Source organism: Henckelia pumila, chromosome 4 (assembly GCF_033568475.1).
Source record: "Henckelia pumila isolate YLH828 chromosome 4, ASM3356847v2, whole genome shotgun sequence".
Classification (NCBI taxonomy): Eukaryota; Viridiplantae; Streptophyta; class Magnoliopsida; order Lamiales; family Gesneriaceae; genus Henckelia; species Henckelia pumila.
In genome coordinates, this window is record NC_133123.1 from 164,274,567 (window position 1) to 164,286,107 (window position 11,541).

General features: G+C 35.7%; 1 protein-coding gene across 2 annotated transcripts; it reads right to left on the reverse strand.

The window, feature by feature from the left end:
• Positions 1–5,329: 5,329 nt before the first annotated feature.
• Positions 5,330–9,832, reverse strand: LOC140864034 (uncharacterized). Of its 2 annotated transcripts, none has more exons than XM_073267915.1 (5): positions 9,524–9,832; positions 7,356–7,630; positions 6,209–6,445; positions 5,863–6,080; positions 5,330–5,734 (listed from the first exon to the last, which is right to left on the reverse strand). In XM_073267915.1, exons 2-5 carry the CDS (start codon positions 7,611–7,613, stop codon positions 5,482–5,484), a joined length of 966 nt encoding a protein of 321 aa, XP_073124016.1. In that variant the 5' UTR covers positions 7,614–7,630; positions 9,524–9,832; the 3' UTR covers positions 5,330–5,481. The 2 variants fall into 2 exon arrangements, with proteins under 2 accessions (XP_073124016.1, XP_073124015.1); XM_073267914.1 differs by having other exon boundaries at positions 9,549–9,831.
• Positions 9,833–11,541: the final 1,709 nt, after the last annotated feature.

Here is an 11,541-nt window from a genome sequence, read left to right on the forward strand (position 1 = left end):
GATGTTAGGAGTCACTTTGTAATTGAACTCCTTTTTGTATTGAATAAGTCCGAACTAGATGGACCTTATTATGCATGCTTTATTTTGTGAGGTTTGTATAACTCATTACATATATGTTGTATCTTGTTGAATGGGATTTTGATGTTGTTATTGTGGATTGAATGGAATTGAAAATTGGAGAAGAAAACCAGAATTTTTCTGGACAGAGGGTCTCGCTCGATCGGCAAATTCTTGCAGATCGAGCGAGCACCTTAGTAGCGAGGCAGTTTATGTGAATTTTTGGCCCGCTCGATCGGTAAGATTTTACCGATCGAGCGAGGGGTCCTGATTCTTGGATAGAGAACTGGAATCTTTTGGCCCGCTCGATCGGTAAGATTTTACCGATCGAGCGAGCACCACCATTAAAAAAAAATAAAAAAAAGTTTTCCTTGAATTCTTTAATCCTATTCTTTTAATTGAGTTGATTAATTTAATTACCCTGAGATGGCATGATTAGAATCTAGGCCTCATATAATGTCTTGCGGAATAAAGTCATTCCTCTGGTTTTATTTCAGTGGCAGCGCCGAGGCACTGAAGAAGCCACTTGGGAGCGGAAAAGCAGGATGCGTTCAGAACATCCTGAGTTATTTTGATTTCATTTCGAGTTATTTTCAGTTATAAACTCTGTAAATGTTTGATTTGAATAAAGAATGTTTCTGCATCTTGTTTTACATTTAGTACTTAAGATCTGATTTCGAGGACGAAATATCATAAGTGGGGGAGAATGTAGTAGCCCGTACCCAGTTTTAGTGAGTAATTGCTAATTAAGATGATTAAGGGAACTCTTAATGGATTAACGGAGCCCGAGAATAGGCCCAGAATGATCAGAAATGGACCGGAGGGTCAGGCAGAACGGAAGCAACGTCCAGGGAACGGAAGAAACGTTCTGCAGCTGATGTAATCCATGACGTCAAACAATATTACGTCATTGCTTACGCACTTGATGGGACATCGGAAGCAATGATGGGGATCGGAAGCAACGTTTGTCAGGCAGATCGGACGCAACGATGAGGAACGGACGTTCCGTTCGTGGTCTATAAATAGAGGTGCCGAGGTTCACTTTCAGATGCACCAATCACCTCTTCTCTCTTGTTTCTTCAGCCTTCTAGCTTATATCTAGGGCATTCTAGGCGTTCCATTAGGAATCCGGAAGTGGCATAGCAATCCATGCGTCGTAGCGGAGCTGTGGCCTAGTTTTGAGGTAATCGACAGCAAAGGGTCAACAACAGACGAAGGTATAGCTTTTGCTTCCTAAAAATATTTAGGAGTATGCAATAGCCTAGTTAAGGCTTTTAGAGAACTATAATGATATTAGTATCATTTGGCAGTGTAGTGCGGATTATAGGCGTAGACCTAGAGCTAGTAGAGCGCGCCTAGTATTTGAGGTACGAAAGTACTGTTCGAGATATCTTGACTGAGTATGCATGTATTATGTGACTGCATGATTTATATGCCATGATTTTATGCTGCATACATTTGCATCATGAGCTATCTCTTTTAAGATGTCTGTTAGTAGGGTTTTACCTTATCCTGTTAGTGGATGAACTTTCATCGATTTGGGTCCCGCATATCCACTGGTATTTTGGTATGTGAGCCACCTCCTGAAGCGACGGCACAGCGTGCTACATACTAGGGCCCAGTCTGTCTTTGTTATCTGATTCTTGACCTCCAGTCAGTAGACGGTACACTTGCATGCATGTATACTCATACTCTCGTGCTGAGCGTTTTATGCTCACGTCTCGTACTCTGTGTTTTTTGGACACCCTATTCCATGGGGCAGGTTTGCGATTGGACGAGGCGGGTGGTTCCAAGAGGGGCTAGGCAGTGGTTGGCCAGCTGGAGCTTCGTCTAGGTTTATTCTTTTGTATTGGGTTGATACAGCGTTCGATTTGGTTGTATAATTATTTGGGTATTTACAGATTCCTTTCCTTGGGATTGTATATTGTTTATTGTTTCCAGAGCTTAATTCTGGTTTACTGTTTGATTAAGTTAATTGCATGTCTAAGTTTTGTTTAGTAAGTGATCTCGGTAAGGGTCACTACACTTCCGATCTCTCCTATCCAACCACGTGTCCAAGACACTGTTCGGAGAGTCCGATCGTCACCAACGGAGCGTCCGATCGCCACCTCTTAGATGTCACTGCTTTCGTCATCATGATGACATCACCCTGGACACCTGTCCAGTCCAGATCGGAGCGTCCGATCTTGCCGGCGGATGGTCCGATCTGCCCATCGGATGGTCCGTTTTCTATCCGGTCGTCCGATCCTAAGTGACCCTCCGGGCCACTTTCGAGTGTCCTGAGTTCGATTCTCAACTCCATAATCTCTTTAGAAAATCCCTTAATCACATTTTATTTAATCTAAACATGATCACATGATTAATTTTTCATAAATCAATAATAAGGATATGGGTTACTACAATCCGTCAGTTGTGGCGGGGGGTTTGGCGGACCCCTATCCGTTTATTATATAAAAAAAAAGTACAAGAGAGAGGGACTAGAGCAAGACCTCTCGAGAATAGAGTGTCCGCACCAAAGATAAAGCCCATGTTGGCTTGTTAATCCGCAGCAGCATTGGTCTCTCTGTAGAAATGAGACTTATGCACATTAGAATTGTGCAGAATCCCCTTCGTCAATATTGGGGTGAGTTTCCAACTGGTGGAATCAGCATCAATGATAGCTAGAGCCGTCATGGAGTCAACTTCAACTCATAAAGGGAACAGGTTGTAAAGTTGGCATAGCTGCAGCCCCTTCAAGATAGCAGAAGATCTCGCACGATACCACCAATGCCAGATTCACCTCCTTCCTTCGAACACCCATCCAAGTTAAGTTTGTAAGAACACGGAGGGGAAGGAAACCATTGGACCACCCTAATTGAGGTTTTAATTCTATGAGGTTCTTTAAACTTGACATTAGACGAGTTATAAATTCCATCAACCTTAACTAATCACTCTCTTACACATCTACAATTTTGTATATCTTCATTCTTCAATAACATGAAAATAAGTTGTGTATTAATTTATATCGTGAATGATATTATAACAACAACAATAGTAATAGATTGTTGATTAAATTATCTTAACAGACAAAATCTAATTAATTAATAGAATGTTAGTCTCAGATCCCTAAGTCCATAGCATGTGACTCGATGCGTGAAAATTGAAAATAAATATATAAAATTCAAATACATAATTTTGATATTTGGGAGTCAAATATGCACATTTCAAGCGCACGTCGAAATATTTATGTAAACATCGCAAAAGCATTTGATGCATTCGATACAATGTTAATACGGTATTTTGCTATTCTCGTGAGTTGTCTAACAAAAGGTATCTAGAATATCATCTGTATTCGAATATATCAATCTTTTTTGTATATGTCAAACGAGATATTTTTGTTAAAACAGTTCAAATAAAATTTAAATTGTTATAATGTTAATAATTTTTTTTCTTCTTTTTTCAGATGATCCCGAAAGAGATAAGATGTACGCCTATGTGTTTCTGATCGTTTCTGGACCTCCAAAGAAACCAGATAATAAGAAATGGAATCTGCTCCCTGACATTACCCTGTTTCCGCCATCGCAAATCCACCTGTCAGTTACTAAATAAATGAGGATCCCGGACCCCAAACATATAAGCGAAGAAGAGCCAGACAGAAGCACCATGCGCCCCTAGAAAAAAAATATATGATCAAAGGACTCCTGACCCCGGCAACAATGAGTCAATGACAGATCGAGGCTAGAGCCAGTCCTCTGGCTTGAAAAATATCATCGACTGAAAGCATCATATATAAAACCAACGCCAACAGAAAATAGATATGGTTGGACGAAAAAATTTGAATGAGCGGCCTTTAAACCACTCAATCTCATGCTACTTGTGCCTAGGGGTGGGCAATCGGATCGGGTAGTTCGGGTCCCGACCCGACCCGAACCCGATCGGATACGAAAATCGGGTTGTTTGGTTTTTTAATCGGGTTCGGGTAGTAACCGAACCCGACTATTATTAAGTCGGTTCGGTTTCGGGTAGCAAACTGCTACCCGAATTACCCGATCGGGTACCCGACTATCCGATTTTTATTACTTTATTTAAAAATATAAAAATTAATTGGGCTATTGGTTTGGACTTTTATTATGAGGCCCATTATTTTAGTACAAAATATGCATGATTTGGTGAATGAGGGAAGGGACTGTGTCCTTATTCTTTCATGAGAGAAAGTTTGTATTTATTTTGATTATTTTTATTTTTTAAAAATTAATTTTTTTGTTTTTTTTAAAAAACTAGGTTACCCGAACCCGAACCCGACCCGAACCCGACTTAATCGGTTACCCGAAGAGTCGGGTACCCGATGTTATCGGTTCAGTTTCGGGTAGTATAAAATACTACCCGACTAATCGGGTACCCGACCCGAACTACCCGACCCGTGCCCACCCCTACTTGTGCCTGAGTCAGAACTTGTGTCATATAATTCCTAAGATATTTTATGACAGAATTTTAACAAATTCCAACATTTATACACGCTGATTCTGCATCTATCGACATTTCATGAGTAATGTTTATTGGTTTCTCTTCAGGAAAAATAATAATAATAAATAAATTTGACGAAAATTCTTTTACGTAAAAAATACAAGTTTGTTTGGCAATAGTACACGGGATTCAAAATATAAGTTTTTCTGCCACACTATTAGTGGTGTGTAGTGTTATAAATATATCTTCTCATCAAAGAGATGTGGGTTCAATTCCACATTAAAACAATTAAGTCCTCGCCATCACCCAAATTATATATATACTAGTGCTCTGACGCATGCGTTGCATGCTTGTACAATATTTTTTTTTTAAATTAAATTTGATTTATATTATAATAAGGGTAATATCATAATTATAAAAAATATTTAGGGACCAATCTACAATTTTTTTTGTATAGGCACAGAAAAGAAAACAAACAGGAAAAGAAAAAATTAAAGAAAAGAAGACCAAGCCACACCACCCTACCAAATAGTTGGTCTAGGGGGTGGAGACATAACATATATCTTAATAATATATATATATATATATATAGAGTTCTTTTATGATACCCAACAACTATACCCACCTCCGTGCCCACCATGTACAATAAGTGAGTTGACCAGCACAATTGGTGAGTTGACTTATACATGATGAGCACGGAGTTGGGTATAGTTGTTGGGCACCATAAAAAAACTCATATATATATATATATATATATGTGTGTGTGTGTGTGTATATAATCGACCCGTATTCTTAGGTAATAATAACAATAATCTGGATGAACTGCTGATGGAGGAAGAACATGAAAAATTCCTTTTGGCAGAAATGGTGACAATATCAAGAGTTCATTGACTATTCGTCATCTAACTTTCCACTCACACTACAACCTGATAATACTAATATACTGAAATCATGTACAGAAAACATCTAAACAATGCAAATCTAAGGATTGTGCTTTTCAAGTGGAAACATATTGAGCTCAAACTTGTTTAAGTTGTTGCTGTCTATGGCAGCAACATCGCCACCATTGCCCTCTGCTGTTTCAAGATCATTCAACGTTCTCTTCGCATACATGGTGAAGGCTACAATAGTGATAATCGCAACTATGAATGAAATAACGTTGTAAACAATCTCCACAAGAGTTAGGTGATGGTTCCCATATTTTACGTCTGCTAAAGTCCTTATCAGTCGACCACTGCAAAAAACGAGCCCAGAAAGACAGAAAACCCATGTCATCTATGAATATATGAAGACAGGAAATGGTCGAAAAGATTTGTGGGAATGATGATGAAACAAAACAAGCGAGAGAGGGGGAGACGAGACCTGTAGATGTAAATGAAGGCTTCTGGAATCATTCCTGCAACCGATCCACATAAATACGGCCAGAATCTCATACTCGTTACCACTACTGCATAGTTGAATATTGTGTATGGAAACGGAGAAACCCTAAAAAGAGCAACCATTTTAAACTGATGGAACCAGCTTCCTTCTCCGGCTAACCTTACCAGAGCAGCGTTTCGAGGCCATCTTTGTAACCATTGCTTCGTATAAAAAAATGGAGGTTTGAGTCAAATAAAATATGATAAGGAAAATGGTCAATAATAGAAGCCTTTTTCATACAGATACAAGAATGATAAAGAAGCTTAAATTGAATTTGCTTCTCTCTTACATGAATTCTGTCACGGAAAAGTAAACCGATTAAGTATGGCAAGATCATTCCAATTGTTGTTCCAACCATGATTATAACAAATCCCAAGCCATATCCAAAAATCATTCCAGCTAGCCACATGGAAGGACCAGAAGGAATAAGAAACACGGGGAATAAAGCCAAAGAAGCTACAAGAACAAGTGCAAGAACAGGACGACCAAATGCAGTAGCTTCCCATTGCAAGACTGGAAAAAGAACCTATCAGAGTCATCGAATAGCAGGTCAGAAAATTTAAATTTGTACAACGATTAAATATCTGGCAGATTAAATAGAAACGAATGTAGTGATAGAAAGGATTTAGTGCAATATCGTCTTAAGAAATATGTGACGATCGAAAAGCAGTTTACGCTGAATTTAGAAATTTATTTTTTTTATTAATAACAAGTTACCGTGACGCTACCCATTAAAAGAACAAGTCAACACTCAGGTATACATCTTATGTATAGCAAATGATGATAATATTTAACAGAGGTATCATTTCAATGACAAAAAGGAAAAATTTCCAAAAGAACATGACAGTCATGCACAGTTAGATAAACAAAGATTTTGAACTTGCAAACTCAAAGGTTAATGATTGCCATCTTTGTTAGTTAGGAAAATTTACAAGGTTCATGTACTGATCTTTGCAGGAAAAAATGGGCTTTAAGTATATTTTCAGGCATATTTTACCAAAAGATCTTGATATGATAAATGCAAGTGTTCATCAAGACTTGAACAAAACGTCAATATATGAGAACACCTACCTTCTGCTGATCCTCACCTGTTTCAATCTATGCAAATATTCAAATCAAAGATGAAGTGTTTTTTTTCAAAAAAAAATTTGGAAAAGAAAGGGGTCTATAAAAGATTTTCACGACCAAAAAGAAAAAGAAAAAAGAACACTGATTTTTCCTGTGTCCAGCTTGAAAATGCTGATATTGCATGCACATTCCAGGCTTATTTAATTAAACAGAGTCCCTAATAATATCGATCAAAATATGTAGAATCGTTTTTGAAGTGGTAAATATCAATCAAAATATGTAGAATCTTAACCAAAATAGACTTAATTTCGAGTTAAATTTCAAGCATAAGAAAAAACATCAAGGAAAAAATTATGAAATTTAACTACCTTCTGTACAAGAAAGGGGATCCCCCATTTGACAAAACAAAGGAGGATAATTATGGAGATCAAACACCAAATTATGGCCTTGATCCACCATAAAAGTGGCCTTTTTCTCACAAGTGTTTGAGATTGTAAAGCATCTGCATCAGGTTTTCTCGTCTCATTTGGTATAAACAATCTCACATACTCGCTATCTTCTTGTACTTGACCCTCGCTGGCAACATGTTTTTTCTCCAACTGTTTAGTTGAATCGGGAATTTTCATCGAGACACTAGATATATCTACCAAATAGGACAGGATATGATCGTTAAATAAGTTGGTATACAGAAGAGATATCATAACATGCATATGATGGCATGTACATACTTATCAAACGAGAAGAACAGAAAATTTACCTAAAACATCATCCTAAATCCTAAAGTAAGAAACTGCCGAGATGCACCATAGGTTAAGACAGAAATCTAAACCACATCATGTAATCCACAAATATGAAACAATCTATTTACCACGTAACACTACGAAAATGAGAGGATGCAACAGAAGGCAGATTGTCAAATTTTAAGAAGCACGGAGGATGAATTTCATGGTGATCATTGATTTATTTCCTTCAATGATGTCTCCTGCGCCATGATATTTTTAGAAGCAAGAATTTTGAATTCAGGCCCTAAAAGTTATTGTTAACACTTGTTGTAGTCATGCGATGCACACATAAATATGCAGTGAAATTGTAAAATATAATCTGTTCTGGATTTTCATGGACACTGGAAAAAATCCATTTAACCGTTCATCCTTACTCCCCACATGAATCATTATCCTCAACTCATTAATTTGATCAGGTATTTTAGTTTTACATTGTTCCGCAGGTAAATTACACCAGCAGGTCAATAGTTTTGTGTTACTGAAACTATCTGAGTTAGTAACCAGTCACTGCACGAGATTATTGGTGTATTCCGGAGATAAGCTACCAACCACAGAACTTATGATTTATGAATCACTTGATGCTTAAAAGATAATTCTAACGCGTCATACAAACATTATGCACAGACACGCTAACTTTATTTCATAGCTAAATCAAAATTACAAGAGATCTAAGCACATTTCTGTCTAAAATTAGTATCAGAATCTAATTTACCAAATTCGCCCCCAAAAAAGGAACAGTTGAAATTTATGAAGTTTAGCCGTGCAAAGCACAATGTTAACACAACATTAGACTTATCCACATCAATCTCCATGCCAGAGAACATAAACCAGAAGAAAAATGACTTCAGCATGTCATGCATCTCATTCCGCCTTGAATTATACAAGCACAAGTAGATGAGACTTATATAAAGCTATAGCATCATAAAGGTACTCGTTTCGTGGGCATCAAGGACACAAACTCTACAAGTTCACATGTCGAAAATCAGGCCATCTCTTGTGGAAGCACAAGCAACAGCTCGATCAAGAGAACATAAGTATATTTTGATATTAAAAGCTACTGTACACTTTAATTCTACATTGATCAAAACTGAGCAGGATAGACTCGGCGTTTTTGCAAATGGAACACCAATTCTCTTGGGGAAATACAGTAACTATTCCCTCACAGACCCGCACTTTCACAAGGTCTTTTCTTTTAAGAAAAAAGTCTATCATCCCCTAAAATGTCTCCACCTAGTTAAAACTTAAAAAACGACAACAATCTGCTAAAAAAAACATATGAGCTCTTATTTTCTAGCCACCTCAGAAACATCAACCTTACTAAGAAGTGAGATAACAATCTGTTAAAACACACGAGCTCGTGATTTTCTAGCCACCTCAGAAAACATCAGCCCACAATTGCAATCTGAATCGGATCCGCTCGATCCTCTGGGCAACCAAAGCAAGGAAAAAACTTTTTCCAGCTTAAGATCATTCAATTAATCACAAAAGTTCCCATTTTCGCATCTTCAGGCTGGCAAAATAACTGTTGCTCCTCAAAACTTCACATCACATGAAAAACCCACAAATCTAATTAACATAAACGGTACTGACCACAGTAATAAATAATAAAATTAAAGAAGGCCAGCAATATCACGCGGATCAAATAAAAATAAAAGCATTACACTTCAATCGAAAAAAAAGGGGGAAAAAAGGTCCCAGAAAGAATCAATCTTTAAACCTCAAGAAAATCAAAACCCGAAAAGAAAATAGATTACATGTTCAAAGAAAATGAGAACTCACTTGATCGCCGCCTAGTTCTTTCTTTTCAAATCTCCCAGGTGATCTTTCTGCTGTTATATTCTTTTCTGCTTTTTCTTTTAGGGTGTTGATTAAATTCAAACCTCTGAAAAGTGGGGAAGCTTCTACGGTTTTTACGGAAGAAAAGGGGCAGCTGGAGAGCGGCGGCGGCGGCGCTGGTGGTGGTGGTGGAGGAGAATGGCGTGTCTCCTTGGATTTCACTTCATGTGTTTTGTTCTATATTTTATATTGAATTCTCAAAATTCAAAAGACAACATCGCGTTCGCCTCCCTGCCTTCTAGACTTTCACCAACGAACATTTGATTTCCAATTATATTTTTTATTATATTACAGTGACATTTCTGGGTGTATATTAATGAAATTGATCGAACTATTATATTTTTAATAAAAATAATATTTTTGACATAAAATATAATACCTTATCATTTGTATCATACAATTAACTTAATAGATCATCTAATAAGAATTTTTATTTATTTTTTCTAAAACATTCATATATGGTATTAAAATAGAAAAAATTTAATTTTTTTTAATGCTATGATATGATGATTTAAATATTTAAAAAATGGATAGAATGTACAAATATTTTATTAAAATAATATTTATAGATAAACAAAAAATTTAATTAAAAATGATTTTACGATTTTTTATTAAATAAAAATGAGGTATTTTTATAATTTTATATGGAATTTTTGGTTTATTAAAACCTACGTCATGACCCAAAAATTAATTACTCCGTGCTCATTTCGTATGGTATAATATACTGTATAGAATTCCAGCAATCGTGGCACGTGTGCGTTAAAAATGATGATTTAATATAATTTTATTTTATAACTTAAAGAGTTAATAAATTTGTATAATTAATAGTAAAAAAATCATGAATATTTGACATCACGTTAAACAATCTGAAAAAATATATAAAATTACAAATCAGACAAATTTAATGAACTACAATTGAAATTTGACTGATTATAAACCCATAATCATAATTATAAATAGAATGGATACGTAATAGTCCCAACGTAATCATCAAATAAAACACTACAAATCAATGCATGTGTATATGTCTATATACTATTATTAAGGCCGAGCATAGGAGATCGTACGAATTGATTGGATGATATGATTTTTATTTTAATATAAATCAAATTACAGAAAAAATTGATAAATATCCAAAAAAAATTCAAAAAGTGAAAGATTGTACAAACATACAATATATATATATATATATATATATATATATCGATGGGTGTTTTTCAAAAGAATAACAGGAAAATGTGATTGATGGAATATGAGTCGTGTTTCATTCTAGAAGCATTAGAAAATCAATGTTTGATGGCCTTGTGGTTGACATTGTTTTTTCAAAATATACAAGTCTAATTCCCATTTGTCCATTCGCTGATTTTTTTAATCCTAAAACTGATATATGCCTCACATTGGCACACAGTTATTCAAATTTGGTTTCCAGTGATGTTTAGAACATGTATCTCGTATTTGAAATCATTTTCGACTCAAATTAAAATTAAATCATTTGATAACATACAAGCAATTTAAGGATTTTTTTATAAGGGGAAACAAATATTTAACTTTGGATATCAGGATATCTATGTTCATATATATATATATATATATATATATATATATATATATATAATTAAGTTTGAGCATGAGATAATAATTGTTTGGTCTGATGATATGATTTTTCAAATTATCCAACAATACCCTATGCAGTTTCTCAACTCTTTCTCTGACTCCACGTTTTACAATGATAAAACCTCTTTTCAACGAAATTCAATTTCAAAATTTTCACCCAAACGAAAAATAAAATTTCCAATGAAATGATAGAGGGAATAGTTTATTTTCTCTCCAACACAAAGCCAACTTTCCAAAATCTATTTCCAAAACTCCTGCATCTCCGATCAAGATCCATCGAATTTCCAATCTATTGGGCATGTGATGAAAGAATATTTGATAT